This window comes from Hyperolius riggenbachi, chromosome 3, assembly GCF_040937935.1.
Source record: "Hyperolius riggenbachi isolate aHypRig1 chromosome 3, aHypRig1.pri, whole genome shotgun sequence".
Taxonomy (NCBI): domain Eukaryota; kingdom Metazoa; phylum Chordata; class Amphibia; order Anura; family Hyperoliidae; genus Hyperolius; species Hyperolius riggenbachi.
The window spans coordinates 326,907,413-326,933,514 of record NC_090648.1 but is presented as its reverse complement, the minus strand read 5'-3'; the positions used below and the strand labels follow the sequence as shown (position 1 = coordinate 326,933,514).

General features: G+C 47.6%; 1 protein-coding gene across 1 annotated transcript in view; it reads left to right on the top strand.

Annotated features, from left to right (window-relative positions):
* RLIG1 (RNA 5'-phosphate and 3'-OH ligase 1) overlaps window positions 1-24,875 on the top strand; it is a 37,420-nt gene extending 12,545 nt beyond the window's left edge. Inside the window, exons 4-7 of the mRNA XM_068276843.1 lie at window positions 1,074-1,190; window positions 6,926-7,123; window positions 13,195-13,364; window positions 24,339-24,875. Of these exons, the coding sequence (XP_068132944.1) occupies window positions 1,074-1,190; window positions 6,926-7,123; window positions 13,195-13,364; window positions 24,339-24,524 (671 nt within the window). The 3' untranslated portion in view covers window positions 24,525-24,875. The remainder of the gene's footprint in view (window positions 1-1,073; window positions 1,191-6,925; window positions 7,124-13,194; window positions 13,365-24,338) is intronic.
* The last annotated feature ends 1,227 nt before the right edge of the window (window positions 24,876-26,102 follow it).

The following is a 26,102-nucleotide window of genomic DNA, read 5'->3' as shown; positions in this document are numbered from 1 at the left end:
ACTGGTGTATAGCTAGCCTATAGCTTTACATTTTACAGAGCCACATCAACCCAACATGTAGACAGCCTGTTTTGGACTGTTGGTCCTCCTTAGTGCATGGCAGGGATTCATATGGCTCTGGGGTGCTTCCAGGGAACTCTCCGACCATTATGGAGAAATTAGAGCAAATCTGAAAGCTGTGAGGTGAATTTGGAGACTCTTGAATATCTGAGGAGGGTCACATGACTTGATCAGCTGATGAGACTATTGCAACACTATAACTTCAGGAAGGCAGAAGCAGATTGGTATTTGCAAGAAACTGTATGATAAAAAGATTACTTCCTTATTCCTGGGCAGTGGCTGGTAATATTTTAAGATGAAGCATATGTAGTAAATATATTCTGTGTAGTTCGGAGTTGTTTTATTTTAGTTGAGGGAAGGCAGTAGGATTTGACACCTCTGTAGGTTTGTAATTCAGTTTTAACATTTTTAACTCCCACATCATAAAAAACAAAACAAAAAAGGATGTTCACATTACAAGTAATTTTCCGGCAAGAGCTGTGCTTTGGTTTGAGCCCACCAGATAGCATATGCTTATATTGTTGGCCACAGCGAAAAATATTGAAATCAGTTGTTTCTATTCACAGCAACTAATTGCTGGCTCGTGTCACATAAAAGCCAGTGATTTAGGCACACATCCACAGAATTACTTAACTGCAAGCCCGTTCATACTTTGAATGCTTATTATACCAGACCTTCTTTGTGACTCCTCTTGAGAGAGAGAGAACGAGAGAGATTTCCTTACAGGAAATTATTTTTGATAATCCGTGACAATATACAAAGATCAGACAGATTTAGAAAAACCTATGACATGTTTGTAACCTTAATATTTTAAATTTGGTCAACGTAAGCTGATGAGAACCTTTTAGGCCACGCTTGGATTGGGCTGTTTATCTGTGCTCAAATCTAAAAAGAAACTTTATAATAAAGTCAATTGATAGTACACTAAGGCATGTGTTTATACAGTAGTAAATGAGCATGTGGAGGAATATTCCTTTTTGTGAAATGAAGCTTGATCAGTTTTGTCTGTATAGATTTCATTTGGAATGTTGATGAAGACTTCAGATCTGTCCCTGAGTTTTGGATTCCAGCAAAGGGAGTGAAGCATGTGGATGGGAAGATGGTACCCGATGAAAATGGTCACATCCCAGGTACTTCTATCAAAATGTTCCAACCTCTCAAGCAATAATTCCATTTATTAGACACATTTATTAATTGGTAGAAAAATGTTGATTGGAATAGCAATCTTGTTTTAAACCCCATCCGTGTATGAGCGTGGCCAAACTGTGTAGGCCAGTGAGTTTGTGCCTGTGCAGTTATAAGGAGCTGCTAATGCACAGAGAAACAAAGCTGTGCATGAGTGGCTCCATGCTACTGTGCAGGCCATACTTTGCACCTGCGCGGTGTGACCGAGCTTGTATGCAGAGGGGAGGGCAGCCAATAGCAATCTTTGATTTTGTCAAAGATTGTTCAGAGGCACTCAGCACAGTGCAGGAGGAATGTGCAAACATTACTGACAGCCTCTGGACCATACAGAGGTTTCCCCCTACTAAAGCAAGTACTTTTTTTTTAAAATGTTACAGGTAACTTTAGGCGATCAAGCACACAACTGTTGGCACGAGACACGTCCTGTTGAACAGGGCAGTCGCTGTGCAAAATGGCCTATTTGTAGCCGAAGTTTGCCTAGTGGGAGGACTTTTCAACAGGACATTGGTGAGCCTGATAGGGTAAGTTGGGGGGGGGGGGGGGGGGGGGTTAAGGTTAGGCACCCAGAAGGGGGGGTGGGTTAAGGATATGATGAGCACCCACAGAGGAAAGGGGTGGGGGTTGAGATTAGGTGCTCACTAGGTGGGGATTATGATGACAACCGGGGGTAGGTGTTAGAGTTTAAAGAGGAGCTGCCAGGCATACTATCTCAGAAAAACAACACATATATAAGTAGATAAATACTTGCTGTACTTACAAAACATGTATTGCACTGTCCACATTTTGATTTTAGTGATTTTTCTACAGTAAAAAAAGAGGAAATCCTTCTTAGCATTTCTCATTGCATCGGGATTGGCTTCAAAATAGCCACTGTTAAAATTTCCTCCCTTACTCTCTTCTGCCTGATTGTGTATGCATAGCTCACCCTTCACTATAGAAAGCATTGTCTCAGCAAGAGAAATGTTGACCAATCAGCGAGGAACAGAGGTGAAAACAGGAGGGAAAGAGGCTTCAGCCAATCAGGCTGCAGTAGTTAAGTCTGAGGGGTAGTAGAGAAGCAAGGACAACCCAGCATGCCCTGCAACTTCCTTTTTGTGTACCAAATTTTGTGTGGACTAATTAGGAGTCGGGTAAACCGGGGAATGATCATTTATCAACTTGAAATTACTTGTTTACCAGATAAAAATAAAGAATTTATTTTTGATTTTATGCCCGACAGTTACACTTTAAGATGGTCCTGTAGTAGGAAGTAGGGAGAGGTTAGGTTGTATTAAAATATCAGTAAATATTACTAATATTTTACTATATGAATGAGGTAGTAGAGTATCAGTAAATTTACCACTATACTACTATCGGCTATTTGCTGTGCCCTTTTTGAACGCGTGCCTTTATTAACCACTTGCCGCCCGCCTTAAGCTGATGGGCGGCGGCAAGGGCTGGGCCCAAACGACCGCAATACGCCCATCGGCGGTGGCGGCGGCGGGCGTGGTTATGAGGCGATCGCGTCATTCGTGACGCGATCAGCCGCCGGCGACTGGCTCCGCCCCCTGCGCTGTAACCCGCCGGCCGTTCGAAAGCGCCGGCGGGTTACTGGCACCCGGATCGCCGCATGTACTTTGTATAATAGGCTTTGTAATGTATACAAAGCCTATTATACTGGCTGCCTCCTGCCCTGGTGGTCCCAGTGTCCGAGGGACCACCAGGGCTGGCTGCAGCCACCCTAGTCTGCACCAAGCACACTGATCCTGCCCCACCCTTCCCTCTGATCGCCCACCCCCCAGACGCCTGTTTGCACCCAATCACCCATCAATCACTCCCTGTCACTATCTAAAAACGCTATTTTTTTTTTAACCCTAAACCGCCCCCTGCTCCCTCCTGATCACCCCCCCACCCCTCAGATTCTCCCCAGACCCCCCCCCCCCTGTGTACTGTATGCATCTATCCCCACTGAATCACCTGTCAATCGCCCATCAATCACCCCCTGTCACTGCCACCCATCAATCAGCCCCTAACCTGCCCCTTGCGGGCAATCTGATCACCCACCCACACCAATAGATCGCCCGCAGATCCGACATCAGATCACCTCCCAAGTGCAGTGTTTACATCTGTTCTCTCCTCCAAACACCCACTAATTACCCATCAATCACCCCCTATCACCACCTGTCACTGTTACCCATCAGATCAGACCCTAATCTGCCACTTGCGGGCACCTAATCACCCGCCTACGCGCTCAGATTGCCCTCAGACCCCCCCCCCCCCTTATCAATTCGCCAGTGCAATATTTACATCTCTTCTTCCCTGTAATAACCCACTGATCACCCATGAATCACCCCCTGTCACTGCCACCCATCAATCACCCCCTGTCACTGCCACCCATCAATCACCCCCTGTCGGTGCCACCCATCAATCAGCCCCTAACCTGCCCCTTGCAGGCAATCTGATCACCCACCCACACCAATAGATCGCCCGCAGATCACACCTCCCAAGTGCAGTGTTTACATCTGTTCTCTCCTCTAAACACCCACTAATTACCCATCAATCACCCCCTGTCACTGATACCCATCAGATTAGACCCTAATCTGCCCCTAGGGCACCCAATCACCCGCCCACACCCTCAGAACGCCCTTAGACCCCAGCCCTGATCACCTCGCCAGGGCATTGCTTGCATCTATTTCCCCCCTCTAATCACACCTTGAGACACCCATCAATCACCTCCTGTCACCACCTGTCACCCCCTAGCACACCTACCGATCAGATCAGGCCCTAATTTTCCCCGTGTGGGCTCTTGATCACTCGGCCAAACCTTTAGACCCCCTTCCGATCACCTCCCCAGTGCATTGATTGTATCTATTTTCCCCTCTAACCACACCCTGAGACACCCATCAATCACCTCCTGTCACCCCCCCTAGCACTCCTATCCATCAGATCAGGCCCCATACAACCTGTCATCTAAGAGGCCACCCTGCTTATGACCGGTACCACGAAATTTGCCCCCTCATAGACCACCTGTCATCAAAATTTGCAGATGCTTATACCCCTGAACAGTCATTTTGAGAAATTTGGTTTCCTGACTACTCACGATTTTGGGCCCGTAAAATGCCAGGGCAGTATAGGAACCCCACAAGTGACCCCATTTTAGAAAAAAGACACCCCAAGGTATTCTGTTAGGTGTATGACGAGTTCATAGAAGATTTTATTTTTTTGTCAACAGTTAGTGGAAATTGATTTTTATTGTTTTTTTCACAAAGTGTCATTTTTCACTAACTTGTGACAAAAAATAAAATCTTCTATGAACTCGCCATACACCTAACGGATTACCTTGGGGTGTCTTCTTTCTAAAATGGGGTCACTTGTGGGGTTCCTATACTGCCCTGGCATTTTAGGGGCCCTAAACCGTGAGTAGTAGTCTAGAAAACAAATGCCTCAAAATGACCTGTGAATAGGACGTTGGGCCCCTTAGCGCACCTAGGCTGCAAAAAAAGTGTCACACGTGGTATCGCCATACTCAGGAGAAGTAGTATAATGTGTTTTGTGGTGTATTTTTACACATACCCATGCTGGGTGGGAGAAATCTCTCTGTAAATGGACAATTGTGTGTAAAAAAAAATCAAACAATTGTCATTTACAGAGATATTTCTCCCGCTCAGCATGGGTATGTGTAAAAATACACCACAAAACACATTATACTACTTCTCCTGAGTACGGCGGTACCACGTGTGGCATTTTTTTGCACCCTAAGTGCGCTAAGGGGCCCAAAGTCCAATGAGTACCTTTAGGATTTCACAGGTCATTTTGCGACATTTGGTTTCAAGACTACTCCTCACGGTTTAGGGCCCCTAAAATGCCAGGGCAGTATAGGAACCCCACAAATGACCCCATTTTAGAAAGAAGACACCCCAAGGTATTCCGTTAGGAGTATGGTGAGTTCATAGAAGATTTAATTTTTTGTCACAAGTTAGCGGAAAATGACACTTTGTGAAAAAACACAATTAAAATCAATTTGCCATGCTGAGTGGGAGAAATATCTCTGTAAATAGACAATTGTGTGTGTAAAAAAAAAAAAGGTCATTTACGGAGATATTTCTCCCACCCGACCCAGCATGGGTATGTGTAAAAATACACCCCAAAACACATTATACTACTTCTCCTGAGTACGGCAATACCACCTGTGTGGCACTTTTTTGCAGCCTAACTGCGCTAAGGGGCCCAAAGTCCAATAAGCATCTTTAGGCTTTACAGGGGTGCTTACAATTAGGCACCCCACAAATGACCCCATTTTGGAAAGTAGACACTTCAAGGTATTCAGAGAGGAGCATAGTGAGTCCGTGGCAGATTTCATTTTTTTTTTTTGTCACAAAGTGTCATTTTCCGCTAACTTGTGACAAATAAAATCTATGAACTCACCATGCCTCTCACTGAATACTTTGGGATGTCTTCTTTCCAAAATGGGGTCATTTGGGGGGTATTTATACTATCCTGAAATTTTAGCACCTCATGAAACGTGACAGGGGGTCAGAATAGTCAGAGATGCTTGAAAATAGGAAAATTCACTTTTGGCACCATAGTTTGTAAACGCTATAACTTTTACCCAATCCAATAAATATACACTGAATGTTTTTTTTTTTTTTTTAATCAAAGACATGTAGCAGAATAACTTTTGCGCTCAAATGTATAGGAAATTTTACTTTATTTGAAAAATGTCAGCACAGAAAGTTAGTCATTTTTTTGACAAAATTCATGTCTTTTTTTTGATGAATATAATAAAAACTAAAACTCGCAGCAGCAATCAAATAGCACTAAAAGCAAGCTGTATTAGTGACAAGAAAAGGAGGTAAAATTCATTTAGGTGGTAGGTTGTATGATCGAGCAATAAACCGTGAAAGCTGCAGTGGTCTGAATGGGGAAAAAAAGGCTCTGGTCCTTAAAGTGAACCTAAAGTCACTTAAAAAAAACGAGATTAACTCACCTGGGGCTTCCCTCAGCCCCCTGCAGACGATCGGTGCCCTCGCAGCTCCGCTCCGATGTCCCAGGACCCGCCGGCGAGCACTTCCGGTTTGGCCGTCACCGGCCGACAGGGATGGGAATGCGAGTGATTGTTCGCGTTCCCAGCCTGTATATCGCCCCCTATGCTGCTATTGCGGCCAGGAGGTCGCAATAGCAGCATAGGGGGCGATATACAGGCTGGGAACGCGAACAATCACTCGCGTTCCCATCCCTGTCGGCCGGTGACGGCCAAACCGGAAGTGCTCGCCGGCGGGTCCTGGGACATCGGAGCGGAGCTGCGAGGGCACCGATCGTCTGCAGGGGGCTGAGGGAAGCCCCAGGTGAGTTAATCTCGTTTTTTTTAAGTGACTTTAGGTTCACTTTAAGGGGCGAAAAGACTGTGGTCCTCAAGTGGTTAAATGTACGCAACATGGACTATTTGTAATATTCATTTATTAAATAGCACCAGTTATGGAATTGCAGTTCTGTACTCATGCCTGTATTTAAAATAATCCAACAACAAAATTCTCATAATGCTAGAATAGAATGTTATCTCAACCCTAACTATTTTTTGTCCTTGATCTAGCTACATAATCTCTCTCTGGACAAGTGCAGTGTTATTGAGCATTGGTCAAGTTCACTTTTGGATTAACTTAAAATAAAACTGTGTCAACAATGTATGATTGTATTTTTGCAGGTTGGGTTCCTGTGGAACATGGCAATAAGCAGTACTGCTGGCATTCATCTGCTGTAAATTATACATTGGGAACTGCAATCATAATGAAGCCTCAGTCAGAGGACCCTGAAACTTTAGAGATCTGTCTTGTTCAGTTGTTGGATCTTCTTGAACAAACCCTGGAGCTGATCGGAACAAATATTAATGGAAACCCTTATGGTAAGTATATTAGAGTGACATTACACCTGTAACTCTAAATTGTATCTTAATGCATTTAAACTACTGTAGTACAATTTTTGCTTTTTTGTTTTTCATGTAATGTGATCAACCTAAGCAGGTTTTGAGTGACGATTATTATAACCACAGTTATGGTCCACAAGTGTTTAAAGGGAACCCGAGATGAACGATTCACACAAAATAAACATCTCAGTTGATAGCTTGTAAAGCATGCTCTACCTGATAATTTCACCACTCTGGTGTTCCTGTTTGAGTTTTTTTATCCATTATTGCTCCAGGAAAAATCCAATATGGCCACCGGCTCATATCCCTTCTGCTTCCAGGTTATGAGCAGTTCTGGATGTGCTGTCTAGACTCTATGAAACTTTTGACAAGCAGGGCTGCTGCTGCAGGCTTTCATCTGTGTGCTTTCAGCTTTATTATTCTGGCATGCTGTGTGGCTACCTGTAGGAAGTGTCTCTCATAGAAATGAAACTGCATACAGTAGATAATGACTGGCTGCACAGTGCACACAGATCACACAGCCACAATTGTCTGTTTCAGAGCTTCTTTCTGCAGGAGCAGCCCCTCCCATGTCATCAGCTCTGAGTATGCAAAGCAGGAAAGCTGAGCCAGGAAGGATCAGGCTTGGGCTTGAAAAGACTCCACAGAAGACTGACTCAGCTATAATGATTCCAGGTCAAACCTAGACTGAATGCTTAGTCGGGGATTCTTATCACGGCTGATAACAGACAGATTAACCCCCCCTGGCGGTATAAAAAATTCCGCCAGGAGGCAGCACAGCAGTTTTCTTTTTTTTTCTTATATCATGTAGCGAGCCCAGGGCTCGCTACATGATAGCTGCTGCTCAGCAGCATCCCCCCCGCCTGCTTCGATTCCCTGAAGGGCTTCCCCGTCGCCATGGGAGTCATTGGGAGTCCCGATCCACCCCTCAGCACTGCCTGGCACTGATTGGCCAGGCAGCGCACGGGGTCTGGGGGGGGCCGCACGGCGCGACGGATAGCGGCGATCGAGCGCGGGGCGGCGGCAATCGGTGTGCTGACGCAGCTAAAAAAAAAATTAAACCGGCCCATTAGGGCCGGAGAAAACCTCCTGCGCGGCTTACCCCGAGCCAAGGAGGTTAAAGAGACTCTGAAGCGAGTCTCAATTCTTTTAACCTATATTCATATTAAGCCCCATAAGCACAGCTAAACCGCCACTATCCCGCGGCAGAATGAGGGGTTAATACCCCCCAAATCCCGCTGCAAAATCCACGACTTTCTTGGTCATGGATTTTGCACTTCCTGGAGGCAGAGCTATGAGCTGAAGCTCTGCCTCCATGCGCGTCAATCGCTGCGCGGATCTCTGCCTTTCCCTCACCCCTCTCTGTGAAGGCAGATGAGAGGGGCGGGAGAGAGGCGGGGATTGACGCGTTTGAGGCAGGGCTTATGGCTGTAGCTCCGCTTCAAGCAGGAAGCGCTCCCCGTTGGTAGGAGAGGGGACTTGGGGGTTATAAACCCCTCGTTTTGCCGCGGGATGGCGGCGGGTTAGCTGTGCTTATGGGGCTTAATATGAATATAGGTCAGGGGCGTTTCTAGGGTCCTTGGAGATCGGGGGCACCTGTGGGCACCAGGTGGGGAGTGCGCGCGCCGCTGCAAAAAATGGGCGTGGCCATGTGGTGAGTGTGCGTGGCCATGGGTGGGGCCAAATGTACATGAACTTAGCAGCGGTGTAAGCTACAGATAACGGGCCTGCCCATCGAAATATTGGATGGAGCCCCCTGTCCTTTATTTGGATAATTTACAATCAGTATAGGCATAGATCAAAGATGTATACGCACATACAATTTTGATTGGTCAATTTCTGACCCCCAATTTTACCACCCCCGTGCAGTAAGTGGGCCAACAGACAATGAATTTTATGAACAGAGCTAAAATTGGCTAATCAAAATTGTATGTGTGTACCAGGCTTTACAGCTAATACTGTACATACTGAAAGTAGCAGGGATCAGCATACAATATAGCTGGTTTACAATCAATAAAGGCACAGAGTAACACCTTACACTGTACACACAGTAGGTAAATCAGCACACAGTGCAGCAACTAGAGAACAGCGTATACTGTAGGCAGCAGAATTCAGCACACTGCAGCTAGCGTGCCAAAAATATGAGGATCACGTTGTGCGGCGTGCTTATCGTGCAGCACCGAAAAATGGGTGGGCCATAGACCAGAATATAGGTGTGGTAACGGCCGGGTGGAAACAAATTTACATGAACCTAGCAATGGTGGGACATTAGATTATGACAGTGGTGGCGAACCTTTTGGAGGCCGAGTGCCCAAACTGCAACCCAAAAGTCACTTATCTATCCCAAAGTGGCAACCGCAATTTAAACTAAATACTGTACAAACGTTTTAACTCATACATGAACATTATGGAAAATCCAAGTTGAAAATAAACTGTGAAGATAAACAATTTCATCCATCCTACTCCTGAAAAATGTATTCAATTTTTTAGAACCTCCCAGTTTTATTTTCTGTTTTAAAAAGCTAAAAAAGTAGGTTTAATGCTATTGTCTCATATGATAAGGATTCAGCTTTTCCCATAGTCTCGCAGTTAGCAATCATGTGACCCCCAACAAGACAAATTCAGCAATCATGAGGCCCCCAACAAATCATGAGGCCCCCAACAAGACAAATTCAGCAATCATTAAGGCCTCCAACAAATCATGAGGCCCCCAACAAGAAATTCAGCAATCATGAGGCCCCCAACAAATCATGAGGCCCCCAACAAGACAAATTCAGCAGTCATGAGGCATATAAATAGACAGCATTTCACATAAATAGGCAGAATCCCCCCTTAATATGGTAGCCCCCACGTTAGGTAGTGAGTGACAGGCGCCTCCAGTTAGGTAGTGAGTGACAGGGACCCCGATAGTGAGTGACAGGGAGCCCCTTTAGGTAGTGAGTGAGTGCCAGGGAGCCCCTTCAGGTAGTGAGTGAGTGCCAGGGAGCCCCTTCAGGTAGTGAGTGAGTGCCAGGGAGCCCCTTCAGGTAGTGAGTGAGTGCCAGGGAGCCCCTTCAGGTAGTGAGTGAGTGCCAGGGAGCCCCTTCAGGCAGTGAGTTAGTGCCAGGGAGCCCCTTCAGGCAGTGAGTTAGTGCCAGGGAGCCCCTTCAGGCAGTGAGTGAGTGCCAGGGAGCCCCTTCAGGCAGTGAGTGAGTGCCAGGGAGCCACTTTAGTGAGTGAGTGCCAGGGAGCCACTTTAGTGAGTGAGTGACAGGGAGGACCTTTAGTGAGTGAGTGAGTGAGTGAGTGAGTGACAGGGAGGCCCTTTAGGGAGTGAGTGAGTGACTGGAAGGGCCTTTAGGGAGTGAGTGAGTGACAGGAAGGGCCTTTAGGGAGTGAGTGAGTGACAGGGAGGCCCTTTAGGGAGTCAGTGAGTGCCAGGGAGCCCCTTTAGGGAGTGAGTGCCAGGGGGAGCCCCTTTAGGGAGTGAGTGAGTGCCAGGGGGAGCCCCTTTAGGGAGTGAGTGAGTGCCAGGGGGAGCCCCTTTAGGGAGTGAGTGCCAGGGGGAGCCCCTTTAGGGAGTGAGTGCCAGGGGGAGCCCCTTTAGGGAGTGAGTGAGTGCCAGGGGGAGCCCCTTTAGGGAGTGAGTGAGTGCCAGGGGGAGCCCCTTTAGGGAGTGAGTGAGTGCCAGGGGGAGCCCCTTTAGGGAGTGAGTGAGTGCCAGGGGGAGCCCCTTTAGGGAGTGAGTGAGTGCCAGGGGGAGCCCCTTTAGGGAGTGAGTGAGTGCCAGGGAGCCCCTTTAGGGAGTGAGTGCCAGGGAGCCCCTTTAGGGAGTGAGTGCCAGGGGGAGCCCCTTTAGGGAGTGAGTGCCAGGGGGAGCCCCTTTAGGGAGTGAGTGCCAGGGGGAGCCCCTTTAGGGAGTGAGTGCCAGGGGGAGCCCCTTTAGGGAGTGAGTGCCAGGGGGAGCCCCTTTAGGGAGTGAGTGCCAGGGGGAGCCCCTTTAGGGAGTGAGTGCCAGGGGGAGCCCCTTTAGGGAGTGAGTGCCAGGGGGAGCCCCTTTAGGGAGTGAGTGCCAGGGGGAGCCCCTTTAGGGAGTGAGTGCCAGGGGGAGCCCCTTTAGGGAGTGAGTGCCAGGGGGAGCCCCTTGAGTGAGTGCCAGGGGAGCCTCTTTAGGGAGTGAGTGCCAGGGGAGCCCCTTTGGGGAGTGAGTGCCAGGGGAGCCCCTTTGGGGAGTGAGTGCCAGGGGAGCCCCTTTGGGGAGTGAGTGAGTGCCAGGGGAGCCCCTTTGGGGAGTGAGTGAGTGCCAGGGGAGCCCCTTTGGGGAGTGAGTGCCAGGGGAGCCCCTTTGGGGAGTGAGTGAGTGCCAGGGGAGCCCCTTTAGGGAGTGAGTGCCAGGGAGCCCCTTTAGGGAGTAAGTGCCAGGGGGAGCCCCTTTAGGGAGTGAGTGCCAGGGAGCCCCTTTAGGGAGTGAGTGAGTGACAGAGAGGCCCCCTAGGGAGTGAGCGAGTGCCAGGGGAGCCTCTTTAGGGAGTGAGTGCCAGGGGAGCCTCTTTAGGGAGTGAGTGCCAGGGGAGCCTCTTTAGGGAGTGAGTGCCAGGGGAGCCCCTTTGGGGAGTGAGTGCCAGGGGAGCCCCTTTGGGGAGTGAGTGCCAGGGGAGCCCCTTTGGGGAGTGAGTGAGTGCCAGGGGAGCCCCTTTGGGGAGTGAGTGCCAGGGGAGCCCCTTTGGGGAGTGAGTGAGTGCCAGGGAGCCCCTTTAGGGAGTAAGTGCCAGGGGGAGCCCCTTTAGGGAGTGAGTGCCAGGGAGCCCCTTTAGGGAGTGAGTGAGTGACAGAGAGGCCCCCTAGGGAGTGAGCGAGTGCCAGGGAGCCCCTTTAGGGAGTGAGTGAGTGAGTGACAGGCCCCCTCCAGCCGCCGCCCCACCCCCACCCCCCTTACCTTGTAGCAGACCTCAGGATCAGCGGCGACCCGACCAGTAAGAGCGGGCGCTGGACGCACCCGCTCGATATGCGGAAGTGATGTCAATTCCGCATATCAGTGCGGGCGCTGGGTCCTAGCGCCCGCACGATTGGTCGCCGGCTCGCCGCCTGATCCTGAGGTCTGAGTGACGCGGCGGCTGGAGGGAGCCGCTGCCAGAGGGGGCCGGGCGGAGATCCGTGGCACCCCAGGATAGATTGGGGGCACGTGCCCCCCCAAAACAGGGCTAGCAACGCCCCTGATATAGGTTAAAAAAGAGAATTAAGACTCGCTTCAGAGTCTCTTTAAAGTGACACTTAAGCCTAAAAAAAAGAGTTTTACTCACCTGGGGCTTCCCTCAGCCCCCTGCAGCTGATCGGTGCCCTCGCCGTGTCCCTCCGATCCTCCTGTCCCCGCCGGTGGCGATTTCCGGTTTCGCCGTCACTGGCCGTCAGGCTGGGAACGCGAGTGATTCTTCGTGTTCCCAGCTACAATAGCATCCCCTATAGTATACTGCTATTGCGACAAGGAAGGCCGCAATAGCAGCATAGGGGGAGATTTTTTTTTAGGCTTAAGGTTCACTTTAAGCAGAGAAGAATGAAACTAAAATCAGGGTAGGTGTTTACTGTCATGTTCCCACTGATAAATTTAATAAAATACAAGAGGGTGCTTCGTCTCTGGTTCTCTTTAAATATGGAGCCTCTCAAACTAACACCATACCTGACGGGTGATAGATCAGTGACTGTAACAGCCATGCCCCCAGTCGGCATGTGGTAGTGGGGAGTTGCATAAGCATTGCACCACATCCCAGCAGTGACAGCAAAAGGCTAGGCTTATGCAATGACATGGAAACCCACCTCCAGAGACTCTCTTAGAAGCCCTAGCACGATATAATCGCTGGCTGGAACAGAAGGAGCTACTTAGCATATTTGGTGGAGGCATAAGCTTTATAATGCATGTTAGTCTATGTACATTTTTATAATTCTTCCCTGACCGTTTCCCTTTAAATTATCCCACAATTCTGTTCCAGATCTTATTTATGTGGTATGCCATAATAGTATGAAGTGCATTAGCAGTGAAAGACTGCTGATGCAGTTATTGTGTGTTGCTCATTCAGGTATTGGCAATAAGAAGAACCCCATTCATCTGCTGGTCCCTCATGGCACATTTCTCATTAAGAATCTTCCAGCTCTGGATCATAATAGTCTCATATCCTGGTTTGAGCATTGTCAAGAGGGGAAAGTTGAAGGAATTGTATGGCATTGTAGAGATGGATCTTTAATTAAGGTATGGTATACTGAAGAAATTACTGTCTAATGAACCACACTTTTAATAGCTCATTCATTTTTCTCAGGTTTATAAGGGGAAACAAAGTATATTCCTTCTTAAAGGAATACAGGATAAAAGCCTCACGCATTCTATTTAAAGCCACTCTTAAAGTGACACTGAAGCAAAATAAAAACTTATGATTGTATGTGTAGTACTGATAATAGAATATTAGCAAAGATAAGTCTCGTTTTTTTTCAGTTATATAGCTTTTTTTTTTTATATAACATTGCATCATTCTGTCATATTTGCAGTTTGCACACTTTGTATTTTAAACTATATAACAGAGCAGAGCTAATGACCCTTTGAACTTTCCTTAAAGAACAAGCAACACCCATGCTAACCTAGAAATAAAAAACACATCTATAAGTAGATAAATACTACTTCTACTTACAGAACAGATGTATTGTGCTATCCACGTAATGATTCCTGTGAATTTTATAAAGGAAAAGCAGAAAATCCTATTCTAGGCAGTGGCCATTTTGCCAAGCTAATGCTGACATCATATCCTCCCCGTCTCTTGTTTTCCCCCCTCCCTTCTCTTGCTCATTGTGTATTCATTAGCTGCCCTCCCCAGAGTCTTCAGCCACTCCCACTGAAGTGTATACTAACAACTGCACTGTCTTTTTTTATGTACACATCCAATTACTTAGTCACCTCAGCCTTCCTTGTAAACACAAGTAATAAGAGGGTGTTTCTGATAAGCAGCTAGGCAGGGAAATAAATGGAAGAGGAGGAATATATAATAGATAAAAAGAACTCCCAGCATTTAACTCTTTGGCACTAGGGCCAGTCCTAAAGTATGTGATAACTACAAAGCATAACAGCAGAAACAGTTTTGCAAGTTTTGAATGCAGGATTAGCATCTTTATCACTTAATACACTCAGACCAGTTGCTGTTGAAATTTGATTTTTATGGTGACAATACCACTTTAAGTAAAACCTTATCTCAACCTGTCTCTGAGTTCCTTGTATCCATAAGTGCTTCAGAAAACAGCACTGTATCCAACATAGCTCAGAGAAGCTCTTGCCTAGATAACTGAAGACTCTTAAAGGGAACCTAAAGACTACAAAAAAAAACGAGATGAACTCACCTGGGGCTTCCCTCAGCCCCCTGCAGACTATCGGTGCCCTCGCAGCTCCGCTCCGATGCCTCTGGACCCGCCGGCGAACACTTCCGGTTTGGCCGTCACCGGCCGACAGGCATGGGAACGCGAGTGATTGTTCGCGTTCCCAGCCTGTATATCGCCCCCTATGCTGCTATTGCGACCTCCTGGCCGCAATAGCAGCATAGGGGGCGATATACAGGCTGGAAACGCGAACAATCACTCGCGTTCCCATGCCTGTCGGCCGGTGACGGCCAAACCGGAAGTGTTCGCCGGCGGGTCCAGAGGCATCGGACCGGAGCTGCGAGGGCACCGATCGTCTGCAGGGGGCTGAGGGAAGCCTCAGGTGAGTTTATCTCATTTTTTTTTTTTTTTTGACTTTAGGTTATCTTTAACTCTTCCTGTACTGGAAAATATTAAACTCTTTTCTTTGCTACTAATATTCTATTTCTTAACTGTATTACACATACAATTCATTATTAGAGATGTGGCGAACGGTTCCAGGCGAACTTTGGTGGTTCGCGTTCACCTACACCAGGCGAACTTTTGCGGAAGTTCGATTCGCCCCATAATGCACTATGAGGGTCAACTTTGACCCTCTGCATCAGTCAGCAGGCACATTGTAGCTAATCAGGCTACACTAAGCCCTGGAGCCCCACCCCCCCTTATATAAGGCAACCTCCGGCGGCCATTACACTCACTCGTGCTTGCTGCAAATAGACAGACTAGGGAGAGCTGCTGCAGATTGTTCTCCTAGGGAAAGATTAGTTAGGTTCTTGGCTGCTTAGCTTGCTCCTGGCTGATTATTATTGCTTTTATAGCACCCCTCAACAGCTCTTTTCAGAGCTAATCCTGTATTTTTTTTTTCCTGTGCGTCAAACTGACACTTTTGTTGCATGCAGAGCCTTGCTAATTCATAGTGTGTGTGCCACTGCCAGCAGTCCAGCACATTCAGTGACTACCTGTGTGTGTGACAGGGAGCTGCACATTGTACTACCCAGTACTGCATATACCCAGTACCTGTTGTGTTTACTTAAACCACCTCATCACTGCATATACCTAGCTTTGTGTTCAGTGAACCCACCTCACTGCATATAACTAACTACCTGTTGTGTTGAGTGAACTCGCCTCACTGCATATACCTAGCATCCCCCCGAGATGGACAAAATGGACAAACCAGGTAGAGGAAGACCCAGAGGAAGGCCACCTGGCACCGGCAGGTCTGTACGAGGTGGTGTTGCTTTGATTTCGTGCGGATCTGGCCCAAAGTACAGTGCTCAGAAGAAGGCACGTGCCATCACTTCCCAAGATCAGAATGTGCTTGACTATTTAACACAGAACACCTCATCTCCCGCAGCCACCAGTGCTACTACAAGCACCACATCCGCAGCATTTGACACTTCGCAGGAGTTATTTGGTGGTGGTGGTGAAATCACTGATTCACAGCCACTACTGCAACAACAAGAAGGCACAGGTACACCACCTCATACGTCTGAGTTAGGTGGCGATAGTATGGACGTAACGTGTGAGGAGGGGGATGATGAACCACCTGATGTTGGTGCAGTTGTGGAGGTGTCTGAGGAAAGTGAAGCTGGGCAGGAGGATTATGATGACGATTATACTGATGTCACGTATGTTCCCAATAGAGGAGATGACCAGGGGGACAGTTCAGACGAGGAGTCAGAGAGGAGTAGGAGGAGACGACTCCATGATAGAAGCAGAGGGAGCTCGTCCTCAGAAGCAGCTGGGGGCAGTGTCCGGCACCATGTATCGCCAGCTATGGCCAGCCAGCCAACATGCCCTTCAACGTCAGCTGCTGATGCCACCGTAGCGCCATCACCCCAGGGGGGCTCAACGGTTTGGAAATTTTTTAACGTGTGTCTCAGATCGGAGCAAAGCCATCTGTTGTCTCTGCCAGCAAAAATTGAGCCGTGGAAAGGCCAACTCTCACGAAGGCACCTAGAGAAAAGGCACAAACGGCTATGGCAAGGACACCTGAGGAAAAGCAGCACCCAAAAGACAAGCCACCCTCCTTCGCCTCTTCCTCCTTCAGGTGCATCGTCTTCATCCGCTTTCTCCCTTGCACCTTCACAGCCACCCTCCTCCACACCGACTCTGCCCTTGAGCGAGTTCTTCTCCTCTGCCCACAGCAGTAGCCAGCTGTCCGTAAAGGAAGTATTTGAGCGTAAGAAGCAAATGTCTGCCAGTCACCCTCTTGCCCGGCGTCTGACAGCTGACGTGGCGGAACTATTAGCTCGCCAGCTATTACCATACAAGCTGGTGGAGTCAGAGGCTTTCCGTAAATTTGTGGCCATTGGGACACCGCAGTGGAAGATACCAGGCCGAAATTATTTTTCATAAAAGGCCATACCCAAACTGTACCGTGCAGTTGAGAGGCAAGTAGTGTCATCTATTGCGAAGAGCGTTGGGTCAAGGGTCCCACTGACCACAGATGCCTGGTCTGCCAAGCACGGGCAGCGCCGCTACATTACGTACTTGAGCCCATTGGGTCAACCTGGTGACTGATGGCAGCAAGCAGGGACTACGTGGCTGTGCAGCGGACCAACTTGTGACACCTCCACGGCTTGCAGGCAGGCCTCCTGCCACCTCCTCTACGCCTGCTACATCCTCTTCGCTGTCGTCGTCGTCCTCCTCCTTTGGCTGGTGCCGCGATCTCCTCTCCAGCTACACAGCCCCCGCACCCCAGGGCCTATGCTGCATGCCAGGTATGACGGTGTCACGCCGACTTAGACATGTCTTGCCTCAAAGCGGAGAGTCACACTGGAGCAGCTCTCCTGGCTGCTCTTAACAAACAGGTGGAGCAATGGCTGACCCCGCACAAGCTGGAGATCGGCAACGTGGTGTGTGACAACGGCAGCAATCTCATTTCCGCATTGAATTTGGGAAAGCTGACATATGTACCCTGCATGGCACATGTGCTGAATCTGGTTGTGCAAAGATTTGTGTCCAAGTACCCAGGCTTAGAGGACGTCCTGAAGCAGGCCAGGAAGTTGTGTGGGCATTTCAGGTGGTCTTACACGGCCATGGCACGCTTTGCGGACATTCAGCGTAGAAACAACTTGCCGGTGAGACGCCTGATTTGCGATAGCCCGACTCGCCGGAATTCCACCCTGCTCATGTTCTCTCACCTGCTAGACCAGGAGAAAGCAGTCAACCAGTTCCTGTATAATTACAGTAGAAGGACACAATCTGGGAAGATGGGGATGTTGTGGCCCAACAACTGGACACTGATGTGAAATGCATGCAGCCCTTTGAGGAGGTGACCAAACTGGTGAGTCGCGCTGAGTGCACCATCAGCGACTTGATCCCCTACGCTTACTTCCTGGAGCGTGCCGTGTGTAGAGTGGTGGATACAGCTGTGGAGGAGCGTGAACGAGAACAGTTACGGCAGCAGGAGTCGTGGGAGCAATTTTCATCCGAACCAGATGTTTCCTCAACACCTGCGGCAGCACAGAGGGGGGAGGAGGAGGAAGAAGAGGAGTCGTGTGGGGAAGGAGAGGAGTCAGACTCGGATGATGATGAGGAAGGTGTTTCTGTGGAGGAGGAAGAGACAGCGGAAGAACAACAACTGCAGCAGCCGTCACAGGGGGCTTCTGCTGCTACACGTTCCCATGGTATTGTTGGTGTCTGGGGGGAGGAAGAGGAGTTGCGTGCTGTCACTGAGGAAGAGCAAGAGGAGATGGAGAGTACGTCTGCATCCAGCTTTGTGCAGATGGCCTCTTTCATGTTGTCCAGCCTGTTGGGGGACCCCCGTATCAAAAAACTCGAGGCGAATTACCTGTACTGGGTGGCCACGCTACTAGACCCTCGGTGCAGGCACAAATTGGCGGACCTGTTACCAACTCAACAGAAAGCGGAAAGGATGCAGCACTTGCAGAACAAGCTGTCAATGATGCTTTACAATGCGTTTAAGGGTGATGTGACAGCACAATGCAATCAAGGTACCACTGGCAGTAATCCTCCTCCTCCCAAGTCCACGCAGGCAAGGACAGGACGCTCCAGCGATCTCGGTGATGTCGGACATGCGGACATTCTTTAGTCCAACGCCTCGCCATAGTCCTTCCGGATCCACCACCCACCAACGCCTGGACCGGCAGGTAGTCGACTACCTGGCCTTGAGTGTGGATGTAGACACTGCGAGCAGCGACTATGAACCCTTGGACTACTGGTTGCGCAGGCTTGACCTGTGGCCAGAGCTGTCCCAATTTGCCATACAACTTCTCTCTTGCCCTGCCGCAAGCGTCCTGTCAGAAAGGACCTTCAGTGCAGCTGAAGGCATTGTCGCTGAGAAGTCGCCTAAGAAGTCACGACAGTGTTCAGTACCTGACCTTTATCAAAATGAATGAGGCATGGATCCCGGAGGGCTACTGCACGACCGAAGACTTAGTCAGCCCCCACACACAGCATCTCTGCCTGCACGCCGCTTGCCTACTCCGCCACCACCAACAGGGTCCAGGACACCAGGTGGATTCCTGAATTTTTAAGGCTGCTGCTAGCAGCGTCCACTATACTAATTTTTCCGGTGTCTGTACATGCCTGCCTAATTTTTCTGGCTGCACTGCGGGCGGCTGCAACAAAAAAACAAAAGGCATGTACATGTGCCCATCCCCTTTTGAGATCATTACCTTGCCGTGGTTAAGGGGCTTGCGTATTACAATGAAGCAATGACCGCGGCTATTTGAGTGTCTCGGGTGGGGGTGACACACAAAAGATAAGGTCGTTGCTTCATTGTGGTCAGACCAAATGTGATCAGCTGGACAGTCACTGTTCTATCATTGAGCTACCACAGCCCGGCGACCATATGGGCTTGAAAACCGCCACGGTCTACACTCTCGCCATGGTGCGCACCAGTCCAGCACGGCCGTCACTACGCAAACAGCTGTTTGCGGTGCGCTACACAGTGAGTTTGGTGTGTCAGTGTGAAGCAGTACTCTAATTACACTCCCTGATTGATGTATATGTTACGGCCAGAACCCGAAGTTTGGCCAGAACTAGAAGTGGCCGGCCACTTCGGGTTCTGGCCGGCCAATGTGCGAACTGGCCGCTGCGCTGCGGCCAATGTGAGAAATGCAACAATTCCTGTAAAGTTAATGGGATGTTGTGGCCGCAGCGCAGCGGGCAAATGTATCACACATCTTTACTTTATTCAATGACATTAAGCCGACCGGCTTTTTCCCCGCTTTCTCTCTTCCCCTCGCCTCTCTCTCCTCCCCTCGCCTCTCTCTCTTCCTTCTCTTATGGGCAGCCGGGCGGGGGACACGCGTGTCCAGGAGAGTCGTTCGTCGCGGCAGGAGAGCAGAGCGGGGAGGCTGCAGACATCGCTTCTGCCAGCACCCGCTCTGCAAGAACGGCAGGATTCCCCTGCCGCGACGAACGACTCCGGAGGGACACGCGTGTCCCCCGCCCGGCTGCCCATAAGAGAAGAAGAGAGGGAGGAGGAGAGAGAGGCGGGGGGGAGGAGAGAGGCAGAGAAAAAGCCGGGCGGCTTAATGTCATTGAATAAAGTAAAGATGTGTGATACATTTGCCCGCTGCGCTGCGGCCACAACATCCCATTAACCTTACAGGAATTGTTGCATTTCTCACATTGGCCGCAGCGCAGCGGCCAGTTCGCACATTGGCCGGCCAGAACCCGAAGTGGCCGGCCACTTCTAGTTCTGGCCAAACTTCGGGTTCTGGCCGTAACACATACACATGCAAGATGTCTTAAAGCACTTTAGGCCTGCAATTTAGCATTGAATGTGATTTCTGCCCTTAAAACGCTGCTTTGCGTCAAATCCAGATTTTTCCCCGCGACTTTGGGCATGTATCCTACTCCGCCATGCCCCCCTCCAGGTGTTAGACCCCTTGAAACATGTTTTCCATCACTTTTGTGGCCAGCATAATGTGTTCTGTTTTTCAAAGTTCGCCTCCCCATTGAAGTCTATTGCGGTTCGCGAACTTTTCCGTGAACCGAACCTTCCGCGGAAGGAGGTTCGCAACATCACTATTCATTATCTCATTAGTTTATTTTCGCTTCAGGTTTGCTTTTAAGTGATATAAAATGGTATACATGACCAAGCACTCCGCATCAGTATTGGAATTATTGAACCTTACCAATTTCTTTTGTTTCTACAATGAGGTTATCATCCTTCCCTTTTTTTTTCTCTTCTCCCCTTTATTAGGAGATGGTGCACTATTTAAAGGGGTTTGGGGCTGCTGCTAGCTTCCTTGCACCGGCACCCTTTTTATTGTCGTTAGCGGCTATTGGTCGCAATGAACATGTTGATCTATGGCGGCGTCCTTTTTATCTGCTTCGCAATAAAATGCCTTTTAACCACTTTGTCCTCCTTGGCGTATAAAAACGTCAAGGAGGACAGGCGCGCTCCCGCGGCCGATCGCGCACTCCCGGCCGTGGAGTCGGTAGCCACGGAATCAATTTATCGGGCTATGGAGCCCTATCATTGATTCCTCTCCCCCGCTGAAAAAGCGACAGCTTCTCTCGGAAGCTTCGCTCTTACTGAAGCTGTGTCTCTCTAAGCGTACATTGTACGCTTAGAGTGACGTCATGTAAAAAAAATCGAGATTGCCATCTTGTGGCCAAAAAGTAAAACTACAAGTAAATGCCCAAAAACATTACAATACACCAATATTTCCCCAAATAAAACACTTTTATATCCCACCCTGCCAAAAATGCCCACATAAAATGTTTAATAAAAAAAACAAAAAAAACATTACTATAAAAAAAAAAAAAAACATAAATATTTACCTAAGGGTCTAAACTTTTTAAATATCTATGTAAAGATGAAATATTTCTCTCTATTTTTTTTTTTTATAAGCTTGTAAATAGTGATGTATGCAAAACAGAAAAAATGCTCTTTTATTTCCAAATAAAATATTGTCGCGATACATTGTGATAGGGACATAATTTAAATGGTGAAATAACCGTGACAAATGGGCAATAACAATACGTGGGTTTTAATTATGGAGGCATGTATTATTTTAAAACTATAATGGCCGAAAACTGACAAATAATGAATTTTTTCATTTTTTTTTCTTATTCTTCCTGTTAAAATGCATTTACAGTAAAGTGGCTCTTAGCAAAATGCACCCCCCAAAGAAAGCCGAATTGGTGGCGGAAAAAACAAGATATAGATCAGTTCATTGTGATAAGTAGTGATAAAGTTATAGGCTAATAAATGGGAGGTGAACATTGCTCGGATGCATAAGCTGAAAACGACTGAGATGTTAAGTGGTTAAACCAGCAGCAACAAGAAAATACTCAAAATAATTTTATAGTTTTTTTTTTTACCTACTTTTTAAAGTGGGGATGAAAATTTATCTCCTAGGAGAAAACTCTCAGCATGCAGTAGGAGGAGTTGGCTGCATAGCTAAGTAGCCTAGGCTAAGCATCACTGGAAGTGCAATATATAGATATAGAAATTGTTTCTGATGCTGAAACCACAATAATTAACATGGTTTAATTACACTCTACTGTAGGTTTTCTTTATGTTCCTCTTTAATCGAAGGCCAGATGAATTATGCATCACACTGTGAGGATACAAGTGACATAGAGATTATTTCACTACTCTTCTTCTTATCCTCCTAAATAGGCTCTTAGGTGGTTCCATTAAGCCAAAAAATAAAAATTCCACTTTGCATTCCTATCTTAATTTTTTTCTTCTTTGTAAATTCACTTTATTTACCCAATGGTAAATAAGGACTTGCGTTTCATGTATTTTTAAAATATTTAATGCAATTATTAGGAGTTGTGCATGTAGAAACGCCTTTTGAACATACCGGTTTATAGACTATAATGATTTTAATCTTCCTGACTATAAAATTGTGTTATTAGTACTGTCAGGCCAGGAACCCACTGCAAAACGCAATCGCCCATCGCAAGCGCTAGCGTTTTGTATGAGCAGTTTGTTAGTGATTTCATGAGCGTTTTAGGGAGCGTTTTTAAAAAGTGTATCAATTTGCCAGCTGTGTAGCGATTAGCGATTTAAAGTCTGATTGGTCCTTTCAATTTTAATTTTGTTAGTGTGCATTAACTCCAAAACACTAGCAAAATCGCTCCATGCAGGTTTTGACGAGCGATTACGCCAGTGATTATATACTTTGAAGCGCAAACGCTAACAAAATGCTACATGTCCTGCGCTTGCGATTTTGTTCAAATCGCAAACGCTCCTGTGGAAGTTGTGGGCGGGCTCCGGCTCTCGGCTCACGTGGGTAGGGGGGTATAATTTGGAAGCAGCACAGGAAGTTGTCATACCTCCAGAGGAAGCCGGAAGTCCGGCGAAACCGGTCGAGGACGCATGTGCTGTGTCCCGACCTCCCTGCTCCTCTCCATTCCGAACCTGCCTGGCTTTGAGCCTTCCACATTTCCACCTTGTGGACTTCTTGGACCTTTTTGACCCTGCATCCATAGCCAGTCATCACACCTTAGTGCCAATGGACAGCTTCAAACAACTACAGCACTAGACCTGGCGAACGTAAGCAGCCCAATGGGCACATGTGTTTGATTTTGATATGGACCCCGCATGCTGAGTCCGAATGTGCTGAACTGTGTTGGACGCAATACAATAAGCAATGCTTCAGAGACACAGCTTTTCTGGCTTATGAACTACACAAGGTGCTGCTTCACAGCCATGTCCACATCAGACATCTTTGCATGATACATGCTTTGGCTGTTTACCCTGGCACACTACATCTGCTTCATGTTGCTGGCTATGTGCTTGCGTTTCTGCTGTGGCTTGCTGCATCTATCCATTCTGACCTGCTCATGATGATGGACTATATGTCTATCTGTACAACCTCATCTCTGTGAACCTGACACATTGGTGTCTGCTTGCATGAAACTTTGGTGACTATATTACAGTTCCTTTTGAGGCTGCTGGACCATCGGAGTCATCTGAGCTCATTTTTTTTTGACGAATGAGTACTGTTTTGTAGTGAGGCAGATGCATATGCTTCACTGCCACATGAACACCTTGATATCTGGGTTTAGTTAGTGAGTCATTCTAGGTCTATGGGGGAGGGTGAGTCTTTGTGAGGGTGGGGGGGGGGGGGAGATCTTTGGGGAGGACGGGACCACACATTTTTATAGAATTTTAGTATGTGACAAATGATTGATAAAGATTTTGTATAGGTTTTTCAGAAACATAATGTGTGAAACTTTTTTTTTGTTCGTTCGGACCATACCCACATATATATCTCAGCATTCTATCCATTAACATTAGCTGAGCGTTTTGGGAAAACGCTAGCGCTTTCAAGCGCTCCCTAAATGCTCACAAAAACGCCCTTGGGGGTTCCAGCCCTTATGTCTACTTAGCATATTTTCAGACCATAAGACGCTCCTAGGTTTAAACGACAAAAAAACAGGTAAAAAAAACAAAGCTAAACCTGGTGCATCCACGGCGCAGGGGTGGCTTCTCCCCCAATTATCATGTCCCCTTGTAACTCTTGTCACCCTGTTTCCAGCTTGGGTCCCCATTCCCTAAACCGTGTGCAGGGTATAATGAGCAACGGAGGCAGCAGCATGTGTCTCGCCTGCTCTGCCACTTCCATGCAAAGATACATGCTGCTGCTTCCTTGCACACTACTCTGGGGGAGCGCAGGACAGGTAGTCCCCAATATTGTAATCATGGTGGTTCGTATCAGCGGGCGTTCATAAGTCAAGGACTCCCTGTACTCTGACTTTTTCTCCCCACTTGTGGGGGAGAAAAAGTGTGTCTTATGACCAAAAAAATATGATAATATAGGTTTATTACCACCATCTTGAATTGTACTGGCCTCATATCTACTTTATATGTTTATTATCTTTCTAGCTCCATCGCCACCATCTTGAATTGTGCTGGCCTCTTAAGGATACATACTTGAATTCTAAGCCAGTTTCCATCAGAATCAATCTATGCAAATATGAATATGAAGATACAGCAAGTAATTTATTGAAACAACTCTCAAAAATGGACTCTCGGAAGTATGCTAGTTTAAAAGATATTGTGTTGGACTAAAATGATAACCGTGCTAATGATCTTAGCAATTATTCTGGACCAGACTTGCGTAATGTGAGGTATTCCTAACTAATGCATTTTGAAGATGCTTTCCCTGCATGCCAGAAGTCTGGTCATCACTTTTCAGCAGCAAAGCTGACTTTTGGAATGTGGATATGTATTATATTGAATAAATCTAATGTACAGGTGTTCTTGCCTTTATAAGTGCAGGAATGTATTTTTTCTTTAATTAAAGTTATAAAGGTCTTATTAACTGTAGTTCTTAGAAAAGAACCGCACTGAGTCAGAAAAGTCGTTCTGTAAAAAGTGACATGTGATACTTCTGATTAAACTGAGTGGTGACAAAGTTGATTTGTTGTGTAAGAACATTTTATGACCATTGTTTCCAAAGGGAAATCCTTTGGGAAAAAAATATAACCTATATTGTCATGCAAGCCATTTTGAAATGTAATTTTTTTAACCATTTCCCACCCCACCATTGATTTCTTAAAATGTGTGTGCAGGCCACTCTTGCGGTGCACTTGATTGCTTGAGCATTTTAGCAATAATGGACATTTATAAAATGTTCTATTTGCACTATTTGGTGCAAAAATAGAACAGTTTAACCTGCCTGGCTTCCTGATTCCCGCGGCCCTGCGGCTGCGGGAACGTTTTTTGCGCAAATTTTTTTTAAATATATCATGTAGCTAGCCTAGCGCTAGCTACATGATTCCCCCCTCCCTGCGGCGTCCCTCCCACCCCTCCGATCCCCGCCGGCGCAATCACCCATCCGGAAATCCCGTTCTGAACGGGATTTCCAGGAGGGCTTCCCCCGTCGCCATGACGCACGTCGTGACGTCATCGACGTCGTGACGTCACAGGGAGACCCGATCCACCCCTCAGCGCTGCCTGGCACTGATTGGCCAGGCAGCGCACGGGGTCTTGCCTAGGGGGGCCCTGCATCGCGGCGGGTAGCGGCGGATCTGCGGCTGGCGGCGGCGTTTGGACACAACACGCAGCAAGCAAAGTGCTTGCTGCGTGTTTTAAAAAAAAAAAAAATTTCAAATCGTCCCAGCGGGGCCTGAGCGGTGACCTCTGGCGTCTCTGGACGAGCCTAGCTCGTCCAGAACGCTAGGGAGGTTAAAACATCCATTTTGTAGTAAGTGGTTAAAAATGTGCTTTACAATTAAATCTTCAGCCAGCAAAAAGAAATGGTCCGCACTTGTCAATGAAGGTTTCCTTTATTGTTGGACATATCCAAAACATCCGAGGCAAACATCAGATAGCTGACATGTTTCGGACTAGCTGTCCTTAATCATAGCTAGCATCCATTTTGTAGTAAGTGGTTAAAAATGTGCTTTACAATTAAATCTTCAGCCAGCTATAATTTTCAAGACATGGTACATGCTTCAAAATATGATTACTTACAGCCATGAAAGCTGTACAGTCTTTGCTGAATTGCACTTGCAAAATTTCCTTTGCCTAGACTTTATGTGCATACTAATGATACACGCTTGATCATACAATCTTACTGTGAGAAACGAGGCAGCTGCCTCTATGCGGCCATCCGTACCCTCGGCGTCCAGGACGCCGAGGATG